The sequence below is a fragment of the Pleurodeles waltl genome, chromosome 2_1 (genome assembly GCF_031143425.1).
Source record: "Pleurodeles waltl isolate 20211129_DDA chromosome 2_1, aPleWal1.hap1.20221129, whole genome shotgun sequence".
Lineage (NCBI taxonomy): Eukaryota > Metazoa > Chordata > Amphibia > Caudata > Salamandridae > Pleurodeles > Pleurodeles waltl.
Window position 1 is genome coordinate 680,662,977 of NC_090438.1, and position 24,438 is coordinate 680,687,414.

The following is a 24,438-nucleotide window of genomic DNA, read 5'->3' on the forward strand; positions in this document are numbered from 1 at the left end:
GACCAGGTTCTGTTACCCAGAATCCTTTGCAAACCTCAAAAAGTGGCTAAAAAAAACACATGTTCCTCACATTTCTGTGGCAGAAAGTTCTGGAATCTGAGAGGAGCCACAAATTTCCTTCCACCCAGCGTTCCCCCACGTCTCCTGATAAAAATGATACCTCACTTGTGTGGGTAGGCCTAGCGCCCGCGACAGGAAATGCCCCAAAACACAACGTGGACACATCACATTTTTTCATAGAAAACAGTGCCTACCTGTGGATTTTGGCCTCTAGCTCAGCCGGCACCTGGGGAAACCTAGCAAACCAGCACATTTTTGAAAACTAGAAACCCAGGGGAATCCAAGATGAGGTGACTTGTGGGGCTCGGACCAGGTTCTGTTACCCAGAATCCTTTGCAAACCTCAAAAAGTGGCTTAAAAAACAAGTTTTCCTCACATTTCGGTGACAGAAAGTTCTGGAATCTGAGAGGAGCCACAAATTTCCTTCCACCCAGCATTCCCCCAAGTCTCCCGATAAAAATGATACCTCACTTGTGTGGGTAGGCCTAGCGCCTGCGACAGGAAACGCCCCAAAGCGCAACGTGGACACATCCAAATTTTTGGAAGAAAACAGAGGTGTTTTTTGCGAAGTGCCTACCTGTAGATTTTGGCCTCTAGCTCAGCCGGCACCTAGGGAAACCTACCAAACCTGTGCATTTCTGAAAACTAGAGACCCAGGGGAATCCAATGAGGGGTGACTTGCGGGGCTCGGACCAGGTTCTGTTACCCAGAATCCTTTGCAAACCTCAAAAAGTGGCTAAAAAACAAGTTTTCCTCACATTTCGGTGACAGAAAGTTCTGGAATCTGAGAGGAGCCACAAATTTCCTTCCACCCAGCGTTCCCCCAAGTCTCCCGATAAAAATGATACCTCACTTGTGTGGGTAGGCCTAGCGCCTGCGACAGGAAACGCCCCAAAGCGCAACGTGGACACATCCAAATTTTTGGAAGAAAACAGAGGTGTTTTTTGCGAAGTGCCTACCTGTAGATTTTGGCCTCTAGCTCAGCCGGCACCTAGGGAAACCTACCAAACCTGTGCATTTCTGAAAACTAGAGACCTAGGGGAATCCAAGGAGGGGTGACTTGCGGGGCTCGGACCAGGTTCTGTTACCCAGAATCCTTTGCAAACCTCAAAAAGTGGCTAAAAAAACAAGTTTTCCTCACATTTCGGTGACAGAAAGTTCTGGAATCTGAGAGGAGCCACAAATTTCCTTCCACCCAGCGTTCCCCCAAGTCTCCCGATAAAAATGATACCTCACTTGTGTGGGTAGGCCTAGCGCCTGCGACAGGAAACGCCCCAAAGCGCAACGTGGACACATACACATTTTTGGAAGAAAACAGAGGTGTTTTTTGCGAAGTGCCTACCTGTAGATTTTGGCCTCTAGCTCTGCCGGCACCTAGGGAAACCTACCAAACCTGTGCATTTCTGAAAACTAGAGACCTAGGGGAATCCAAGGAGGGGTGACTTGCGGGGCTTGGACTAGGTTCTGTTACCCAGAATCCTTTGCAAACCTCAAAAAGTGGCTAAAAAAAAACACATGTTCCTCACATTTCTGTGGCAGAAAGTTCTGGAATCTGAGAGGAGCCACAAATTTCCTTCCACCCAGCGTTCCCCCACGTCTCCTGATAAAAATGATACCTCACTTGTGTGGGTAGGCCTAGCGCCCGCGACAGGAAATGCCCCAAAACACAACGTGGACACATCACATTTTTTCATAGAAAACAGTGCCTACCTGTGGATTTTGGCCTCTAGCTCAGCCGGCACCTGGGGAAACCTAGCAAACCAGCACATTTTTGAAAACTAGAAACCCAGGGGAATCCAAGATGAGGTGACTTGTGGGGCTCGGACCAGGTTCTGTTACCCAGAATCCTTTGCAAACCTCAAAATGTGGCTAAAATAACACGTTTTCCTCACATTTCGGTGACAGAAAGTTCTGGAATCTGAGAGGAGCCACAAATTTCCTTCCACCCAGCGTTCCCCCAAGTCTCCCGATAAATATGATACCTCACTTGTGTGGTTAGGCCTGGTGCCTGCGACAGGAATAGATCACACAACGGTCAATGTGGTCCTTACGTGAGGCAGCTGTTGACCCTGGGGTGATCCATTCCTGACACAGGCACTAGGTGTAGGCACTCAAGTGGGGTAGTGTTTTTATCAGGACAGGTGAGGAGTCACTGGGTGGTAGGAATGTTGTGGATCCCAGCATATTCCTCTAGTTTGTGTGACAGAAATGCAAGATAAATTGAGTTTTTTTCAACATTTCAGCTTTGCAGGGTATTCTGGGTATGAAAACTTTGGGGAATCCACACAAGTCACACCTCTGTGGACTCCCCCGAATGTCTAGTTTCCAGAAATGTTTGGGTTTAGTGTGTTTCTCTATATGGCCGCCGAATCCAGGACCAAAAACACAGGTGCCTGCCTTACAAAACCAGTTTGTTTTGCCATAGACAATTTTGATGTCTCCACAATATGATTTGGGTGGTGGAATTTGGGGCTGAACTAAATTGGGGAGCCCCCAAGAGAGCACTCTCTCTCTGCTTGCCGCCGCATTCACCTGCTCTCTGGGTTGGCCTAACCCACTATTACCCAGTTGCACGAACAGCTTGCGAAGGGACAGCAGGACTGTCCTCATCACCTCCCTCATAATGTACTGGAAGAGGAGTTATCGAATGGGACTCCTCTGACTGAAAAATCACTCCCAGAGTCTGCGCCATTGTCCTATCCCTCAGATGCTGTCTCAGTATCTGATGTCTCAGTCTCTGATCCTATGTCAGAGCGGTCCTCTATAACCCGAGTGCAGGCAGCAGTCATCCATCAAGATGCCATCTCTGCTATTGGCTAAACTGTTGCTCTAAAACACTAGCCTACGTAGACAGTCACAAAATCGATGGTGTGTGTGAGATACGTGCAACAGTAGAGGCCACCTTACCTGCGCTTCTTCCCTCAATCAGCACGTACTTTCAAGACACTCAAAAAACACCTTTTCACATACCATTCGTCACAGTCTTTAGCACCTCCTGCGCCCAGTCCAACAATCATTATTGGTGCTCCCACTCCCTCCTCCTCGGATTCCCTCATTACCACCCAGCAAAAGTGCCCTTCATCTCTCCATAGACTTTACTAATGTACTCAGCTATTTACATAAAATACAGATTTGCTCTTTGCAGTAGGCATATAAACCATCTGCGCTTCTTTATGGCACTAAAACTGCCACTAGACAAGTCGGAGCCTTTTCCCCCCAGGGAAACCACACACATATTGACAAAAGTGATATATATATGACAGCCAACCACCTGAAACTCAACTCAAGCAAAACCGAAATAATCCTCTTTGGCCCACACAAAAACACCTGGGACCCCTCATGGTGGCCCACCACGCTAGGCCCTGCACCCACCCCCGCCAACCACGCACGCAACCTCAGCATCATCCTAGACTCCTCCCTCTCGATGACCCAACAAATCAACGCTCTTACCTCCTCATGCTTCAACACACTCCGTATACTGAAAAACATTCAAATGGATCCCCACAGAGACCAGAAAAACTGTCACTCACGCACTCATCAGCAGCAGGCTTGATTACGGAAACGCCCTCTACGCCGGCACCACTCTAAATCTCAAGCGCAAACTACACGCATCCAGAAGTCAGCAGCACCACTCATCCTCAACCTCCGCCGACACGAACACATCTCTCCACACCTCAAATCCCTCCACTGGCTCCCCATTGACAAAAGGATCACCTTCAAGATCCTCATCCTCGCACACAAATCACTCCACAACACAGGCCCTGCCTACCTCAACGAGATTCACATTCCACACCCCCATACGAAACGTCCGCTCAGCTGACCTCTCTCTCGCCTCTGTCCCCCGCATCAAACACACCACCACCGGGGGCAGATCCTTCTCCTACCTTGCACCCAAAACCTGGAAGGCCCTCACAACCCACCTTAGCAAGACCCAAAACCTACTTCTTTTCAGGAAGGGCCTCAAAACCTGGCTTTTCGAACAGTGAACCTCCTAGCCCCTTTCCCTCCCCCCGTCACCCCCCCCAGCACCTTGAGACCCTCACGGGTGAGTAGCGCGCTTTATAAATCTCTTTGATTGATATAGATCTACCTCTATATATATATATATTTATCTACATAGATATATCTATAGATATATCCATGTACCTAGATATATCTATCCACATAGATATATATAGATCTATATCTACATCTATTTTTTTTTAGTTGTTGTATGGTTTCCTTGGGGGCCAAAATGGCCCCCAGGGAAACCCTACAACATCTAAAAAAAAATATTGCCCCCACAGGGGGTCACCCTGCCCACGGGCGACCCCCTGTCATTTTATTTTATTTGTATTTATTTATTTTTTGAAAGAAAAAAAAAAAAACCCTGGGGGGGGCGCGATCGGGGGCCAGAAACAGTTTCAGAAGGCCTCGTAAGAAAGGGGAGAGTCTCCCCTTTCTTACAAGGCCTTTTCAAAGTGTTTCCTGGCCCCCCGATCGCAGCTGTGCTGCGATCGGGGGCCAGGAAACACTTTCAGGAAGGCCTCGTAAGAAAGGGGAGACTCTCCCCTTTCTTATGAGGCCTTCCCGAACGTGGGAAAGGCCGTTTTCCCCATGAAAGCAGGAAGCGGCCGCAAGGCTGCTTCCTGCTTTGATGGGGAAAACACCTTTGAAACGGGACGTCACAAAGGGGCGGGTGGGGGGGGCGGGGGGAGACACGGAAGCTTCCGTGTCTCCCGGGGGGAGATTAAAAAAATAAATAAATCCTCGGGTGCGACGCACCCGAGGATTTATTAATACCCTTCCTGGTGTCGGCCACTGGTCGTGACCCGCACCAGGGAGGGTGTGTGGGCGTCGGCCAGTGGCCGACGCCCGCACCTAAGAGGTTAAACGTACACTTACAACTTATAACACCATCCCCTCGGCCGACCTACGCCAAAGTGTTTTGCTTTCCTGCGGACCGAGCCAAAATACACACACTGAAAGGAGTCAAACAGAATCTCTGGAATATACTTCTTAGTTTAAAGAAGACATTTATTATATCACTTTGCAAGGCTTGTGAAGGAAGGTCAGTATAATCGAAAGTGTACCTTCAGAATGTGCAAAAATAGAGTCAGAACATGTACAAAGAATCTTCAATCTATAAACAGCAATATATACATGCAAATACACAAATATCTATATTGACATATATATTCATGCACAATGCAAAGCAAATAATTAGTAAAAACGAATCACCGAAGGTCCTATCTGGTGCTTCATCTTTCTCCTGCCAGCAACTCATTAACCCCGGTTCGACCGCAATGAGAGAGATCTACCCTCAAGGGAAATATATCAGGCATTCGACGTCTCAATCCTAACTGAGGTCTCTGAATCTCCCACTGCCGACCTGGGTCTCTTATATACCTTAAACAAGTGAGGAAGGAGTTTTCTAGAAACCACTCCCGCTCCGCAAGAAGTATTAAAAAATGCTGGCTACTTTAAGTCAGAGGAATTGGCTGGTTTCCCAAGGTGTCTCTCCCAAAACTAAACCGTTCTCTGCTGTACCATAAACATCATTCTAGTACATCTTTATCTTGCTGACTGACTGACTGATTCCTCCACGTTATGTCCTAGCCCTTTGGTGCGAAAAGAACACGCAAACATGCAGAAAAGAAAACGCATTGCTTAACATGTTTTGTATGGAAAAATACTCACACCTTTAACGTGGTGGTGAAGCTAAGGCTAAGCTGAATACAAAATGGAGTATGTAACTTGTTACTGCAAATGTGACGGTGGACAGCTAAGCCAGGTACAAAGTGGTGCGACATGGAATCAGTAGTCAAAACACAAATATCACTACAGTACCATGAGTACCTTTTACAAGGGACTTAACTGTGTGCCAAGGGTGTGCTAATTGTGGAAACAAAGGTCTAGATTTTGGGAAAGAACACTGGTGCTGGGGCTTGGTCAGCAGGATCCCAGCACACTTTCAATCAAAGTTGGCATCAGCACTAGGCAAAATGTGGGGGGTAACCATGCCAACAGTGGCACTTTCCTACTGCTACCCTCTAAAGAGTCATTCAATGTGCATCGCTGGAGGGGATCAAGTGTAACCAGACCCCGTATCAAGCCCTTTGTGCCTATCATTCAAATCCTCGTTTCACAACTGGTGACAGTCCTGCCACCTTGATATATGGGAGAGCTATTGAAGCCAAACTGCTACAGTGGACAGAAGACTGACCTCTGAATGTCGATAAGGTTTGTGTCACAGACACTTCTCGAAAATGCAAAATGAAAACATATGCCGACCGGCATCGACAAGCTCAGGAAGCAGTCTCAGATTAAGGTGATTGGGTCCTGGTCAAACAGAAATGAAAGCTTAAAAAAGACACTCCATTTGCTGTTGGTCCTCTTAGGGTTTGATGTGCAAAGGGCACATCGTCCTGGATAATCCATCACAAAGGACTCATCACATTTTAGGCACCTACTTCTACGTTTGTCTGCTTCTTCAATTATTGAGGAGGCGACCCTGCCAAACAGTCCAAATCAAGCATCAGAACTGGTGCCTGTGGTGCACAACCAGAGTTCATTGCAACTTCCTCGACCGCTCGATCTGGTTGACTAGTGTGAGCGCTTTAATGACTTATTGAAGAAATATAGTGTCATTGTTATTTGTACTTTTTATTTAACAAAGGGGGAGATGTAGTGCTATGAGATTATGGCCATCATTACAACCCTGGCGGTAAATGCCACCTACCGTTGTGCTGACGGCTGCCAACATACTGTGACTGCGGCGGTATTCTGCTACGGGTAATATGACCCATGCTGAGAAATCCGCCACTATACAGACACCCACACAAGTCTGCCAGACCAAAGGTCATTGATAAATTGGTGGTACCAAAACCCACACTGTTACGCCAACAGGAATACACCCACAGTATCACGACCCACGAATCACCGTGGCGGTCTTTCAACCGCGGTAAACCGTTGGCGGTACACACCGCTGTGCTCAAAATACACACACACACACACTTACAAAACTACACCACATTGGACAATTCAAACTACACACACCTGACACACATACACACACCACACCCACACCACTATAAAACACCCACCCACATTACCCACAACCCTTTCAACAAATAAAAAGATTGCCGACACAGAGAGACACAAGCCAGGAGCTCCCACTCAATCTGAGCCACATAACACCATCACCCATTCACCATCCACGCACCTCACACCACACACCGCAACATATCACCCCACACATATCACTCACACCACATCCATGGCACCCCAAAGACATCCCAGATTTTCAGAGGAGGAGCTAAAGGTCATGGTGGAGGAAATCATCCAGGTAGAGCCGCAGCTATTCGGTTCACAGGTGCAGCAGACGTCCATTGCTAGGAAGATGGAGCTATGGCGGAGGATTGTGGACAGGGTCGACGCCGTAGGACAGCACCCAAGAACAAGGGATGACATCAGGGAGAGGTGGAACGACCTACGGGGAAGGTGCGTTCCATGGTTGCAAGACAACAGGTACCGTACAGAGGACTGGCGGTGGACCCCGACCTCCTCCCCAACAACTAACAACATGGGCGGGGCAAGTCTGGGCAACAATCCATCCTGAGGGCCTCGCAGGAGTAGCAGGAGGACTGGACTCTGGTAAATCAAATCTTTACTACTATATCCCCCACCCTACCTGCAAGCCATCACAAGCTCCTACCCCTACCCTCACCCCCATCACTCCACCACCTCACATATACCCCACCATCACAACGCACCCATCCCAAAACCAAGCCCTGCATGTAACACCAATCCATGGACCCCCATCACAGACCTGCATGGACACCCATCACCACAGCATGCCCATCAGAGAGAATCACCTAGCCCACAAAATCACCACACACACAAGCCTAAGCTGCCTGGGCTATCCCAACCATACAGGGAAACAAACCCATGCACACGATGGCACACGCAGATACAATAACACTGCATTTTCATCCCCACAGGACCCCTACTCAATGTCACCGGAGAGGAGTTGCCACCAACATCCAGGTCTCCCCTAGAGGAGGCTCACAGTGATGACAGCAGCTCTGCACGACTTGGTAAGGATGACCAACCTGGCCCATCAGGGATCTCTGGACAGTCTGTTACCCTGCCACAGTCCCAACCCACCACAGAGCCTCCCCCCTCAGGAAACACCAGCACAGCACCCACCCAGCGGGCCCATGCCACTGTCCCCAGGACAAGTCAATCAGCAATGTGTCCACCACTACAGGGACCTCAGGCAACCCCACAAACACAGAACGATCAGGGACCTGGGGTCAGTGGCAGGGGTCAAACAGTTTAGGGGACAGAGGCACAGGACAACAGGGAAGCTGGGAGGACTGCTGTGGGACGGGGGAGGACAGGCCCAGGTAACTCACTCTCCAGGAGGCACTCTCCAACATCTTGGGAGCATACCACCATTCCCAGGAAACCATGGGCAGATACTGTACAAGTTGCAGGAGACCCAGCGGCTGCAGGAGGGATAGTACCAGGGGATTAGGGAGGACCTCAAAAACATCTACCCCATCCTGTTCACCACTGCAGGGGGGCTGGCAGAGATGGGCAAGACCATGAGGGAGGCAGTGGCACACCAACGGGCCCCTGACACTAGCCACACCGAAGAACAGCCCTCCAACTCCGCCGGCGCTAGTGGGCAGGAGACCATGCCACAGGACCAACAGTCTACCAGCACCCAAACTCCTGCAGAAGGAGAACCACCCCGCAAACGGTCCATGTGATCCAGGCAGAAGCCAGAGAACATTGCATAGACCCCCACCAGGAAAAAAGACTCTCCTGATTGTCACCCTTCTGTCCCACTCTGTCACCCTGTCCACCATGAACTGCCATTACTCCCCTTCCTGTGCCCCATTGGACAATGCACCTGTGATACAAAGAGACTGGACTCTAACTGGACATTCCTCCACCATCACCCCAGCCTATTGCACATCCCCCTCTACGTATGAGCACTTAAATAAACACCCTTGGAACAAATACTAATCTTGAGTCTGTCAAATGATTGAATCATGTATTAGTACAACATTCTGAAAACACTGCAAGTCATATATATAGTAATTTATATATTGGTATGACCTTTAGTGGGCAGCAGTAAACATACCAGGAGCCAGAGTGGGCCACGGAGATCTGAAAATAGAGATGCCAAAGGGTACAGTAAGTGGCCATAGACATAGGGAAATCAGGCTGCCATGTACAATGTCCAACAGAAAACTGAAATGTAAAGTGAAGTTACAGAGTCTTACCTGTGTGTCACTGGAAGTACTGATGACTTATATTACTTCTGTTGTCCACATCTTCTTCCTTTGCCTCCTCTTCCTCACTGTCCAAAGGCTCCACCACTGCCACAAGACCATCTCCAGGCTCATCCTCCTGCAGAAAAGACACTTGGCGTCTCAAGGCCAGGTTGTGCAACATGCAACGATGATCTGGCACACCTTCTTGGGTGAGTAGTACATAGAGCCACCTGTCAGATGGAAGCACCGGAACCTGGCCTTCAGGGGGCCAAAGGTTCATTCAATGATCCTCCTTGTTCGCCCATGTGCCTCGTTGTAACATTCCTCTGTCTTGTCCTGACATTCCTCACTGGGGTCAGTAGCCATGAGAGGTTGGGGTAACCAGAGTCACCTGCAAATATCGAGGGATACGTGTTAGACACACACTAACCCTTAGGGACAACCACATACCCAGACACATCTTATACTGGGTGGTGACCTTGGGCTTACCTATTGGCCAGACCCGTTGCCTCTGGAGTTGGCCCTTCAAATATGGGATGCTGCTATTCCTCAAGATAAAGGCGTCATGCACAGAGCCAGGAAACTTGGCATTAACATGGGAGATGTACTGGTCCGCCAAACACACCATCTGCACATTCATGGAGTGATAGCTTTTTCTATTCCTGAACACTTGTTCATTTCTCCGGGGTGGGACAAATGCTACATGTGTACCATCTATGGCACCAATGATGTTGGGGATATGTCCCAGGGCATAAAAGTCAGCTTTCACTGTGGCCAAATCCTTGACCTGGGGGAATACAATGTAGCTGTGCATGTGTTTCAGCAGGGCAGACAACACTCTGGTCAACACGTTTGAGAACATTGGCTGAGACATCCTTGATGCCCTGGCCACTGTTGTCTGGAAGGAACCACTTGCCTGGAAATGGAGCACTGACATTACCTGCATTAGAGGGGGGATACCTGTGGGCTGTCGGATAGCTGACATCAGGTCTGGCTCCACTGGGCACACAGTTCTTGGATTGTGGCCCGATCAAGTCTGTAGGTTAGGATAATGTGTCTGTCCTCCATAGTCGCAAGGTCCGCCAGGGGTCTGTACACCAGAGGATGTCTCCATCTCATATTCATCCTCAGCAGCAGAAGCCTATGGAGGAAAACAGTGACCAGAGGGTCTTATTCACACATCAATTGAATTAATGATGCATCTTTTACTTTACAGAACCTGTATGTGAATCTGAGAGTCAGTTGCTGTGCCAATGTCTGCTGTGACGCATTTAGGTGTAATGGCCTGTGCCCCCCTGAAATGGCGGCTGTCTGACCTGTGAGGATGGACAAGTAGAAATGAGGTAATTTCTCTGGCGTTGTGTGCCGTTGCGGTAGGCGGTCGATGACCACATCGCAAATTCGCATTAGTTATCATTGGGCCCTATGGGTTCCAGGAGCCAATGGCGATGTACGCCGGCGGTGACGGTACGCACTGCCGTAGACGTGACTGCCATTTTCTATCTGTTTACTCACTTGCTACCTGACCTTCAACAGGAGAGGACCTACACTGCAAGTACTGCTGTGACCTGTGCCTGGAAGCAACAATGGCTCATGGGTCTGGGGAAAGGGCCCCTGCCTTCACTGCAGAGGAGTTGGAGAAACTGGTGGATGGGGTCCTACCACAGTACACCTTACTCTACGGTCCTCCAGACAAACAGGTGAGTACACTGTGAGCATGATGTGTGAGCCATGAATGTATGGATTGCTGTGTGTAAGCCACATGTAGGGGGGGGGCTGAGTCATCCTGGCCAGGGTGATGCATGTATGGTGGTCAATGTATGTGCGTCAGGGGGTGGGAGGGATCTGGTGGGCCATGAATGTGATGGTCTGAACGGTTAACTAATGCCTTTTTCTGCTGTCTATTCCATGCAGGTCAGTGCCCATCAGAAAAAGGGTATTTGGTGTGCCATCGCCAAGGAGGTGCAGACCCTGGGAGTCTTTGACAGGCGGAGCACCCACTGCCGAAAACGGTGGGAGGACCTGCGCCACTGGGCAAGGAAGATGGTGGAGGCCCAGCTAGGGCTGGCCTCCTAACGAGGAAGGGGTGCCCATCGTACCCTGACCCCCATGATGTTCCGCATCCTGTAGGTGGCCTATCAGGAGTTGGATGGGCACTTGAAGGCATCACAGCAGCCACAAGGGGGTGAGTACAGATTCAGATTCATGACTGTGCGCACATTAAGGTTTACCTGGGTAAGGGATGTGGGCTGTGGGTGCCACTAGGCCAGGGCGAACATGGCAGAATAGGTCCCTTGTTTGGCAGGCTCTGAAGTACCCCCCCCCCACAGTGTTAGTGTTCATCTACTACTGGGCAGGGTCCTCTGGGTTTCAAGTGTGCAGCTAATGGCGTTAGGCATTGTACCCCATGGGCTGATGACTCTCTTAGTAACTGGTAGTGCATGGCCTAGTGCATAGGGCTGCTCCCTGTGAGTTGTGTACGCCAACAGTAGTGTTGTTGCTGGCATTGGCCAAGTGTATCCTCTGTCTCTCCCCCCCCTTTTTGTTTTGTCACCCTGTCCTTGTGTGCATTAGCATCATCTGGCGGAGGAGCAGAGGCACCGGCGACGGAGGGAGCTGCATCCCACATGGGCTTGGAGGCTGAATCCACTGACGGTGAGGGCACCAGTGGGCCGGAAGGGCGAGGGGAGCACCACAATGGGGACAGGAGGGGACACCACAGACAGCGACTCCTCCTCTGATGGAAGCTCCCTGGTGGTGGCAGACACCTCTGTGCCCACACCAAAAACAGGTAGAGCCACCACCCCCCACCAGCACCGCCCTCCCAGCAGCCCCTCAGCGTGTTTCCTGTGCCCGCTCACCCAGGAGGGCGGGCATCTCCTTTGCCCCAGTCAGCCCTGCTGCCCTCAGTGAGGAGGCTATTGACCTCCTGAGATCCCTCACTGTTGGGCAGTCAACCATACTGAATGCCATCCAGGTTGTCGAGAGGCATTTGCAACAAACAAATGCATACCTGGAGGGCATTCACTCTGGCGTGGCGGCCCAACAGAGAAAATTTCAGGCTCTAGCCACAGCACTGATGGCAGCCATTGTCCCTGTCTCTAGCCTCACTCCTCCAACTTCCTCTACCCAGTCCCAATCCCCTCAACCTATCCCAAGCACACCTTCAGAACAGCATTCACCCAAATCACCACACAAGAGTGGCTCAGGCAAACACAAACACCACACTTCATCTCACAGGCACTCACACAAGCACCATCCCAATGCAGACACACCAACATCCATTGCCTCCACTGTGTCCCCCTCCTCCTCCTCGTCCACCTCCCTCCCAGAAGCGTCTCCACTCACACCTGCATGCACTACATCCTCATCCACGAACTCCATCACCAGCACGCCCATCACAACACACCCCTCACTGGCAGTCATCACCCCCACATCCATGGACACGTCCCCTATGTCCTATCCCAGTGTGTCTGTGACCCCTCCTCCCAAAGTACACAAACGCAACCACCCACCCACCCACCCAACAGACATCCACCTCACAACAGCATCCAGCCCATGCACTTGCACCCAAACTCAGCAGACACGTCCTACAACCACTCCCTCTTCCACCACTCCCAAACCCTCTCCCTCTTCCCGCCCCAGTGTCCCTAAGAACATTTTCCTGGCAAACACTGACCTCTTCCCTACATCTCTCCCCTCGCGTCCTTCCCCTCAGGCCAGGGTGGCCAGAACCCAGCCCAGCCCCTCAGCCACCAAATCGTCGTCCGCTGGGGTTCCTGCAGCTATCAAAGGCTCAAAGAGGGCACCCATCAGCCCAGCCAGTGTGCCACCAACCCCTGGAAAGGCCAAAGCCATTCGGCCACCTGGCAAGGTAAAGAGGGGGACAGGATCCAGCAAGGGGAAGGAGCCACAACCACCCAGCAAGGCTACCTCAAAGACTCCAGCTGCCAGACCCAAGGTCACACCACCATCTGCCAATGTGAGGAAGGGGCAGAAAAAAAAACAGCCAAGGCACTTCAGCCATCCAAGGCTGCAGGTGAAGGCCTGGTGTGTACCATCACAACCGCCAGCACCGTCACCTGTACCGCGGCCAGCACTGCCAGCAGCCCTGCCGCTAGTACCGCCGCAAGCCCCCCCACCTGCAGTGCCGCAAGCACCACTACTGTCAGCAGCAGCAGCCCCAGTGGGCAGCCGTCCGAGGCTGCAGGAGAAGGGCTAGAGCCTCCCTCCATCACTGGCAGCACCCGCACCTGCACCACAACCAGCACCGCCACAGGCCCCGCCGCAAGCACTGCCACCTGCACCACTGACAGTGGCACCACTGACAACAGCAGCAGCCCCAGTGGGCAGCCGTCCAAGGCTGCAGGAGAAGGGCTGGAGCCTCCCTCCACCACTGGCAGCACCCCCACCAGCCCCAGCACTACCACCAGTTTGCAGCCGTCGCCAAACACATACCTGAACATAGCCCTGCCTCCATGGACTATCATGCAACCTGGTCCCTGCAAATCTTGTGCCTCAGACACCCAGGTGAGGGACTGTGAACTGCCACACACCAAGTGTTGCATCACTGGGCACAGAGCCGCCTCCAGAACCAATGGAAGAAGCCATCCACTCAGCCCCTCCTTGCCAGGATGAAGCACAGTGGGCACAAAGCCCCCTCCAGAACCAGTGGAGAAATGCATCCACTCACCCTATCCCTGGCAGGATGAAGCACACTGGGCACAAGGCCCCCTCCAGAACCAGTGGAAGAAGGCATCCGCTCACCCTATCCTTAGCAGGATGAAGCACATTGGGCACAAAGCCCCCTCCAGAACCAGTGGAGAAATGCATCCACTCACCCCCCTCCTTGCCAGGATGAAGCACACTGAGCACAAAGCCCCCTCCAGAACCAGTGGAACAAGGCATCCACTCAAGAGACTGTGGCCTTGCACTCCCCAGGAGCAAGCAGTGGGCAAACCACCCACTTGAGAGACTGTGGCTTTGTACTCTCCAGGACCAAGCAGTGGGCAAACCACCCACTTGAGAGACTGTGGCCTTGCACTCCCCAGGACCAATCAGTGGGCAAACCACCCACTTGAGAGACTGTGGCCTTGTACTCCCCAGGAGCAAGCAGCGGGCAAAGCACCCATTTGAGAGACTGTGGCCTCGCACTCCCCAGGACATCGCTGTGGGCCTGGAGCCCCCTCCAGGAGCAGTGGCGTTGTCCCATCTTCCGGCTGAGGTGCACCCCCCTTCACCCTCCCCCTGAGGTGCCCGTGTGTTTTCGACCTGATGCCCCTGCAGGGTTCTCTCTGTATTGAGGCAGGAGTGAAGTGTGGGCTTGGCCTACGAGTTTTGGCCCAGTGGCCCACGGACATTTTGAGTGGACAATGTACCGCCTTATGTACATATTGTATATTTTTGTAAATACTGTTTTAGAAATTCTTACGTATATCTGACTATTTCTAATATGTCACTGATTTGACTCTATTCCTTTTGGCCCTGCGTTCTTCCAGAGGTTACGGGGTGTAAATGTAATGTTGATGCATGTGTTTGTGTGTGTAGTGTTGTGGGTGGGGGTGGGGCTGTGGCGTGTTGCATGTATGTGCCACTCTCTTTTTCCTCCCCCTCCCTTATCTCCTAGGTGCAGTACTCACCATTGTCGTTGTCGCCGTCGTTGCCGCCGCCGTTGGTACTCCTTGTAGATGAGGAGCTAGACCAGCATGGGGAGGACCTGCCGCCCTGCTTTTGATGGCGTTGGTACCGCCCCGGAAAAGCTGGTGGATGGGTGGGTTGTGATGGGGTGGGCGGTACACTGTCTTCTGCCTGGCTGTTGGCGGTTACCGCCGCGGTGTTTGCTGTTACTGACGTGGCGGTCGGAGTGTTAAAGTGGCTGTATGTTTTGGCGATTTCCGCCGTGGTCGTGATCCCATTTTTTTTACCGCCGGCCTGTTGGCGGTATTACCGCCGCTTTAACACCGACTGCGAGGGTTGTAATGAGGGCCTATATGTGCTAGGACCCTCACAGTTTTGGAAGTCTCAACAGAAGAAATACATAACTTGCGGGGAGGAATTAAGATGTGGTTATTAATGGTTATGATGTAATGTGTGAGCGTATGCTAAGCAATAAATAAGCCTGCTACAAAGCTCCGTGTGTAGGATGGTTCTTTGGATGCCCCTGGGCTGGGGAGTATGTTACAACATGTAATATTCCTTTTCTATGGTAAAGTACTATAACACCTTTGGTTAATATCCGTGCTATATAAAAATCCATAGATAAATAAAAACATGAATGCAACAGATTTGTGGGCGGGATTAAACGAAGAAAAAAGTAAGTAAGGGCCTTGGGTCTGGGGAACCAGGGAGTCTCAGCGTTGTGGCATTTGGTATTTGCGCCCCGGCCAGCCCAACCTGCACTGGTTTGCAGGTGCCGACCCTGGGATACCCCTCATGCGCGGACCGTGTGTAATGCCCCAGGCATAATGTATCCGAAAATACTTAATCTCGGTGCGAAGTTAGATTCTTAGTGTTTGACCACAGCGCAACACTTCCATGCCAGCAGACAGCCAAGTGAATAAAGGAGAGCAGTTACAAAATCAAATAATTGCTTTGGTGTCGTTACTGATAAGCATTGCGATGACTCGACAATTGGCGACGAGGAGGTGAAGCCCATTGCCTCACCTGCTCCAGGTCGCAACCTTGGGCTCTTCGCGCTCTTTCTCCAACGGCTGCTGAGGCGCTGCCTGACAGCGCTCCCGCGAGTACCTCCGGCCCAGGCCCTAGCCGCACTCCTACTGCCGGCGATCCAGCAATGCCGGCCCGCCCTCCTGTTGTTCGCCCAGAGCCGCGGAGCGCATGGTGCGTTTTCCCCTTATGGCGGACCTCCTGCACGGCCGAGCCCCGACTGCGGTGGGTGTTGTGTGCAACGCGTCTCCCAGCCCCTCCCACGGACAGGACGCGCTAACAGAGGTCCCGGGCCCATTCACTGCCTGCCTCTCCCGAACCACAGGCTCACCACCCCACACGCACCACCTGGGTACAGTGTCTGCCTCAACCCAATACCTGCCGGTGGCTGAAGGGAGGACCCACCCACAACTCATCCTGCATACACCTGCTCAATGTGTATCCGGTGGGTATGAAGATTCGTGTTTTGTCCTACCTTTCCCTTGTTTTGCTGCTCTGAGAGCCTGGTCATCTCCACTTTGTCCTAACTATAGTCCCCAGCGCACCTGACGTCAACGCCATGGCAGGCATCCCAGCCCTTGAGCCATTCACTGTCACCGGTGCCCCGCCCACCCAGGCTGCTACATGGAAGGCATGGCTGGAACGCCTTGAAACCTATTTCGAGGCCCTGGAGGTCAAAGCAGAATGGCGGAGGCCCCTACTTCGCCACCTGGGCGGAGCAGACATCCACAAAATGTCCAAGTCTGTGCACGAAGCGAAACCCCACACATACCTGATGGTGAAGGAGGTGATCACTGCGCACTTTGAGCCTTACGCCAACCCAGACTACGAACGTTTTCTGCTCTGTCAAGCGCGCCAAACCACTGACGAGGAAGACTTAATTAGAGCGCAATTCATCCAAGGCTGTTCCTCGACCAATCTTCGGGAGCGATCCTACAAGAACCAAACATGCGGATGAGAGACATCCTCACCCTAGGCAGCTCACAGGAGTTGTCAAAGACAAGAGCAGCGCACATGGAACAGGCACCAAGAGTCCCAGTAAAGATAGAACCGGTCAACACTGTGACCCCAGTCTCAAAGAACAAAGACTGACGCCTAGAGGAGTAAGCCCAGAGACAAAGTTTGCAAATGGTGCGGCGGGCCGCTATCTCACCCAACAGGCTGCCAAGCCCGTGGTAAATCATGTATTGTGTGTGGTAAGCTAAACCATTTTGTGAAAGTCTGCCGTTCCGCGCCATAAATGCCTACCAACAGAAAGACCGTCCGGGCAGTGACTGAATCTCCCAACACCGCATCCGACAGCAGCATGGATGACAACCACCAGGTAGTTCATGTTGTATACACTGTCAGCCAAAGACAACTGCTCACGTGTCAGGTAGAACTGCACCATCAACGCGTTTCCACCCTAATCGACACTGGGGTATCGATCAACCTCATGGCCAATAACGTGCACCAAAGCCTCACAGAACCACCACCACCGATACCCACAGCAGCGGAACACTGAGCAAGAGAAGGCGTTTGAGGACACGAAGAAGGCCCTGTTCGCGGAAACCATCCTCGCCTTTTTCAACCCCAGGCGAGAATCACAGCTGGCGGTAGATGCCAGCCCCACCGGACTTTGTGCCGTCCTGGTGCAGAAACAGGGCTGTGGAGATTGAGCATCCGTCGCGTTCGCCAGCTGGACCCTTACTCCGACCGAACAACGATATTCTAAAATAGAGCGGGAAGCCATTGCCATCCACTGGGGGTGTTGTCACTTTCACATCTACCTCTACGGGAAGGCTTTCACTGTTATCACGGACCAGAAACCGCTATTACCACTCTTCAAGGGGTCCTCCTCAAAACCTCCGCCTCAGATCGAGAAGTGGATACTGCAGCTGCAGGAGTACGACTTCAAAGTCAAGTATCAACCAGGCACCCTTAATTCAGCTGACTTCCTGTCTCGGCATGCCCATCCGGCCACCCAGCAGGAAGCAGAGGAAGCACAGGAGACCGAAGAGTATGTCCGCCTAGTAGTTGACTGGGCTCATCCGCTGCCCATACCCCTCACGGAAGTGGTAGAAGCTACCAACCAGGATGGTTGCCTGCAAATGGCCATAGAAGCTGCTAAGTCGGGAGACTGGTGCACGCTGCAACACCCAGTGGCCTTCCGCACTGTAGATGCCCGGGGCAAGCTCCAAGCACTTTTCAACGTCGGGCACAAACTGTGAGCGAAGACGGATGTCTGCTACGAGGGTCCTGCCTCGTACAGCCCACCTGCCTGACATCTAGAGCAGTAGTTCTATCACATGGAGCCCACCAGGGTATCGTCAAGTCGAAGAACAGGGTCAGGAACGAAGTCTGGTTCCCGGGGCTAGACCAGCAAGTGGAGGACGTAGTTAAAGGATGTGCAGTCTGCCAGGCCAGCGGGCCACCTGACCCCCCCAGCACCAGTCATCACGGAAGATGGCCCTACTGCCCCGTGGGAGAGAGTGCGGATTTCGGGAGTCTGCCTGATGGGTCCCACATGCTTGTAGTAGTAGATGACTACTCATGTTACCCAGAGGTGGAAATCGTGCAGTCCACGTCGGCTATGGCGGTCATCCCGAAAATAGAGAAACTGATGGCCACACATGGCCTATTTGGTGAAGTCCTCACGGACAACGGACCCCCCCCCTTTCGACAGCTGGGAGTGGGCTGAGTTCCTAAGATCAAGAAACACCCGACACCGCCGCATCACATCCAGATGGCCGCAGGCAAACGGGGAGGTGGAACAGTTCGTAAAAACCTTAACAAAGGTGATCCGAATCGGCGTGGCCGAGTCACTGAACATCGAAAGCTCAATTTACACATTCCTCCGTGAATACCGGGTCACACCCCAATGCACCACCGGAGTCGCTCCAAGCCAACTCTGTTTTTGTCAGAGTGTAACGTACACCATACCACACCACCCAGAGAGAGCCCCACAACCGCTCGACCCAGAGGAGGTCACGCACCAACGTGTATGCTTCAAGGAAGCGGCGAGCCCGCCCGGTATCGATCCAGGTGGGAGATGCCATCCTAGTCAAAGACCGCCACCCAGGAAGGAATTTCTGTTTGCCGTTCGAAGTCGACCCGTGGGTGGTGATCACAGTAAAAGGAAGTAAGCGCGGCGTGAAGTTAGATTATTAGTGTGTGACCATAGCGCAATGCTTGGATGCCAGCAGACTACCGAGTGAATAAAGCAGAGCAGTTGTAAAATCAAATAATCGCTTTTCTGTCGTTATTGATAAGCATTGCGACGACTCGACAAGCCTCAGTTCAACATTCTGTGCAGTGCTTTAAATGGAAATATAGAAATGCAGGTACTCACTATTAAGAGAACCTGATTGCTTCTGGTAAGTGCTAGTACTCTACCCAGTAAATGTATTGCATCAGTGCTGAATGCAGGTACTATCCCTTTCAAATTAAAGCAGTACAGGTATTCGGTAGTGGAAAGTATCTGCCCACTTTAAGCACTGATCCTGTGATTTTGGGCAACCAAAAAAAACACTTAATCCCCCCATGCTACTAAAAATGACTGTGTACTTGGGTAACGTAACTGGTGCTCAAGTGCAGCGCTCCAAAACCTTCGGGCTGAGTTCGCGCTATATAAAACTGCAAAATATCAAATTAAAATTCTGTTGGCCTAGAGTCTGTCAATGCCATAAGTGGTGAATACACACAAATACCAGTCTAGTAGAATAACCGTCCTGGCGAAATACTTGCAACCTTAAGTCTCCACTGTGCTCTAATGCAAACCAACCCGTGATGCATCAAAAAAACAGAGAGGAGGAGCCCGGGGAGAGTGGCGCTTTGGAGTGACAGAGAGGCAGCCTCGCCCTCACTACACTTCTGGTTTAGAGGGTATCGGGAGTTGTAGTTCCTCGTCAGGCCGCTCACGGCCTCGTGTATTTCTTCTTGTTATTATGTAAAGATTAAGTGTCGAGAAGTAAAGTTGACTCTCGTTAAGTGTCTGGAGGAGCGAAGAAATGCTATGAATTGTCAGTGAACTGCAATAGCCACAAAGCTATCGTAGGGAAAACGTGTCCTGCTCTGGGCAGCTGCCCGTGTGCGCGGCACTGGGGCTCCGGCTGCTGAGGTGGGGCAGCTCTTGTGAGCCATGTGAATAAAACATGTTGACAGCGGGGCCGTGCGTGTGCCCGCCTGTGCAGCGTGTGCTCCCTGGGAGGCGGAGGCTGTGGCTGCGCGGGGCGGTGTGTGTCCGGTAGGGCTGTGCTGTTGGTTGTCGCGAGGAGGAGCGCCCAGGCCCGGCCTCGTCAGCGGCAGCCGGAAGGAGCGCAGTGCGAGCGGCCGCACCACCTCTTCCAGCTCCCGCCGGGCCTCCGCACACAGCGCCGCCGCGGAGCCAATGTAGCGCCGGGCCTGGGGAGGGGGCACAACAAGATGGCGGGTAGGTGGCTGCCGGCTGGGAAGGGGGGCCCCTGGCGCTTCTGTCGCACGCCCTCGGGTGTTCGCAGTAGCTCCATTGATTTCCTTTGCACATAAGTACTCCGTGGTGCCCTGGCTGTGGTGCGGGTGTGTGGCACTTCGCTGGGCTGTGGGCTTGCCTGTCCTTTGGCTGGACGGGTGCTTGCTGGGCATGGATGGACTGTTTGTGCGTGTCTGCTTCTCCCCCGGGTCTGCTTATGTCCGTTCATGAGTGTCTCTCTTTTGTTCCCCACTTTAGATTTGTCGTTGCTGCAGGAAGATCTGCAAGAGGATCTGGACGGATGTGAGTACTTTGTATGCTGCGACGATCCTGTGTGTTTTGATGTGAAGGTTGTGATTTCATCTACATTGACGCCCCTTTTGCTTTTCTCCGTGTAACTTCCTCTGTGGAACCCCGACTGTTGTGCGTGGGCACTCCTGTCAAAGTTGAAAATGTTGTACTTTGACATACAAGTACTGGTGCCCCGCGAAATTTAAATAGCGTTGAAAAATACTACTGGTGGGCTATTTGTCACAATTGTTTATTTTATTTTTTGTTCCAAAATACCATTGTCCGACCCTCCTTTCTAATGATACCTAATTCCTTTGCTACTTTGTAATTCCGTTGCTGCTAACCCTTGTTCGCCATCCTCTGTGGACAGTACCACGAGCAGTGTTTGTGGTTGCTTTACAGATTCTGTTACCGCATCTTCATAGTGCACTATACTGATCTAGGTACATCACTCTTAACTAATTCTTTTCGTTGGTGGTGTCGAAACTTTTGTACAATATCATAGAGCTGCCGGTGTTCTACCATGGCTGCCCAAAATAAATAACTAGCCTCACTTTTACCAATGGGGTTCTAAGTCTGGATTCTTGTTTCGAATGATATGATCTCTCCCAAACACTTGGCAGAAGATAGTTAATTAGCAGCTCGTTTTATTTTGGGAAGACTCACCATTGAAATGTCTAGAGTGGAATAAGAAGAAACCTGAGTCTACAAAGTACGACAGTTTTAGGGTCTGACCCTCGTGAAGAAGGGCATTAAAAAGGTATGCATCTCTTTGACATTCTGAGACGGGCTAGGTCCTGTAATGATTTTTAATTTGTAAACCACGAAGGCCATGGTTTGCAAAACTATCTAGACCCCAAAGTACTTTGATCTCTATTTGTTGTACCCGTATCTCACAGTCACTTGTAGAAGGAATGAAAGACAAGTAACCTTTTCCCAACTCTAATTGTAGTACGATTAGTACCCCACTGTATATATCTGATTTTATATAGAAAGCATTGATGTACTATACAAATGTTACGTAACTGTTGTATAGCGTGCAGTGCGGAAATGATCACGTTTTCCATTCTTCAACAGTAAGCATATGCACATAGTTTTTAGCAAATATTAAATTTCATGCTCTCCACTGACTAGTTTAACCTAGTGCGTGTCACATCTTGCTTACAAAGTGTAAAGGTTTGTCCGCTTGCTTCAACTTGTGGAGTCACTTGCTAGAAATGTACTTCTGCATTACAATTGTATCTTTGTTAGTCAGGAAAATACTAGATCACTGCTGAATTGATAGTGTGCTAAAGTGTTTTTCTCACATTATCAAAGTCAGTGATGCATTTGATGTTCTCATTTTACGACAGGTAGTGTTTCTTCATGTGAGGCATGTTAATGCAAATATTAATTAATATGCCTCCCGCATTATTGCCTTGTTTGACATCAACATATAGTCGGAATGGATTTCTTTGTTTCTACAAGCACAGTGAGAGTGTTGTACACATACGCTATTTTGAACTCGTTGTGGTGATTATTATTAATTTGTTTATTTGAAGATGACACTCTTCAAATTTCTATTCATAGTCTTAGTCTCAAAAGGCTTTTGAGAATAAAATTATCCTAAGAGCAGCAAACGTGTATGTAACCATGTAATTGATGCTTTTGACTGATGAAAACAGGGTTAGGGTGGAGGTTACTGATTTATGTTTAGGTAAGGCATGCTCTGTTGAGAAGGAAGCTACTGTGGTTCCATAAATATTGTGTGGATGTGCTGCCTTTTTTGGGGAAGGCTATCAGTCTGCTATTCTGAACATCGAACACAAGGTCTTTTTGACGGACTGCAATACTATGCTAGTAGGTTTGTCAGTTCATTTATCTGCTGTAGCATCCACTGTTTTTCCTGAGGCTGCACATCAGTTTAGTACATTTAGAAGCAGGCGGAATTTACTGGGAGGTAGAAGAGGGCGTACAAAGAAAAGGGTAGATGTAGAAACATTTTCTCTTTTTTAATTTGAAGCGTTTTTTCCCTTCACATCTGGACTGTAAATATAGTATCGTGCCCTGTTGGAATCTAGGACGCATACAGCAGGGTAACAATTCGCCACCCAGTCACTTGTTGTATTGCACAGATGCTTGGTGATGGCAGTTCATTTCAGTACTTTTTTTGTTTTTGGTCTTGTGTGAGGCATGTATGTGTTGTCCATAAATTGCCCTGTCATATACTTTGTTTAGAATGCCGGTAGTTTGGAATATTTGGGATGGCTAGCAATCCAGCACTAACACTTAGTGAATTGATTGCCTTTATTTTTACTGAGTCATGCAGTTTGAGGTAGATGGATCTCAGTTTGCACCAGGGAGCTTGAGCAGCCAAGTGGAGATGTGTGCAATTTGAGGAGCCTCATTAGCCCAGAATATGTTGCCTTTGGAGGTTGCTAAGCTTTGGGATTTCAGATGAGGCACTAGGGTATGTAGCTCCTTACCTAGAGCGACTCAATAATTAACTTTATTGCGTGTATTTTTTTTTTAACACCTATACATGTGAGATTGGAAGTAAAACACACTTAGGGCCATATGTACGAACACATTTTCCCATTGACACAGAATAGGAAAAACCCTTTGCTACATCTGGCCCTTAATCCCTAACATATATTCCATCATGTAAATGGGATTACGTTCAATAATCCAAGATCGTCGCAAAATGCTATTCGCTCCCCTCAATTCTCCCAATGTTTTTCTGTTGTCAAGTTTTTTTAAATGAACAACGTTACATATTGGCATCTGTAATTTAAGTCCAGCAACATGAGACACCGTGGATGGAAGGAATTTTGTACTGACAAATTTTGAACACTGCAGTATAGTAACTCTGAAAGGTCAATAGACTATAACAGTTGGTAATTTAGAAGGCACATTTGGTCTAGCTTAAGAAAACATATATGCCATGAATTTAGTATGTGAAATATAGAAGATTTAGGTTTGTATTGTGCTAATCCACTGAGGTGAACACTGATATTCTGGTCTCCGACTAATATGAGGACTCTTTCTTCATGACTGGATAAAATATATTGTAATTTTGATGAAAGGACAAGATTGGTAGAATACAGTTATTTTTTTCCCCCTGGAGGACTGCCATGATGCATATCCCAGCCCTCCTTGGTGCTGTCGACCGTTTGGTGGTTTGTTAGTCTTAGTTTTACCTACATATTTTGTTTTTGTTATGATGCTCTATGATCGCACGTCACATTTTTTGTTTTAATAGGACGGGAAACAGAGCTAACATGGATTTTAAACTCTTAAACCCCCTCACAAGGACAAAATCAGATTGGCTTCCTTTGGAATTTACAGACCCACTTAGTCCAATTGATTTTCACAGATGGTAGCATTTAGACGTATTTGGCTTTTACTAAGATAAAGGGGTATAAAATATATATCCAGGACTGTTAAAAATATGTCAATGTCTGGAACTTGAACATACTTCCAAATTAAAATAGTTTGTTCAGTGAAATATGGCAAATAATTCTGTGCTTGATGTGTTCATGTTGGGGTGGGGGTAGGGTACCAGGGTTACAGTGGAAGTTATGATGCCAGATACTGATATTGGATAATAGTTTGGGAGCAATCCGAAAGGGACTTTAATTGCTATTTCTTTAATTCGCAAGAAGAAAAGTGAATGTGCTGAGTATTTGGCTCCTTTGGCTCTAATACAGATTTCTTGCAGAGCTTCCAAATAATACACAATGG

The 24,438-nt window shown here is 50.0% G+C and overlaps 1 protein-coding gene across 3 annotated transcripts in view; it reads left to right on the forward strand.

Annotated features, from left to right (window-relative positions):
- The window catches only part of PPP4R1 (protein phosphatase 4 regulatory subunit 1), a 689,987-nt gene that overhangs the window by 29,447 nt on the left and 636,102 nt on the right, over positions 1 to 24,438 (forward strand). Inside the window, exons 1-2 of one of the 3 annotated variants that reach the window (XM_069216564.1) lie at positions 19,855 to 20,094; positions 20,683 to 20,727. Coding sequence is in view for 1 of the 3 variants with exons in the window: in XM_069216553.1 (XP_069072654.1) it covers positions 20,400 to 20,406; positions 20,683 to 20,727 (52 nt within the window). In the remaining 2 variants the exon portion in view is untranslated. Of the gene's footprint in view, positions 1 to 19,854; positions 20,407 to 20,682; positions 20,728 to 24,438 lie in introns of those variants that run through there. The other 2 variants (XM_069216553.1, XM_069216574.1) reach the window with 2 other exon arrangements.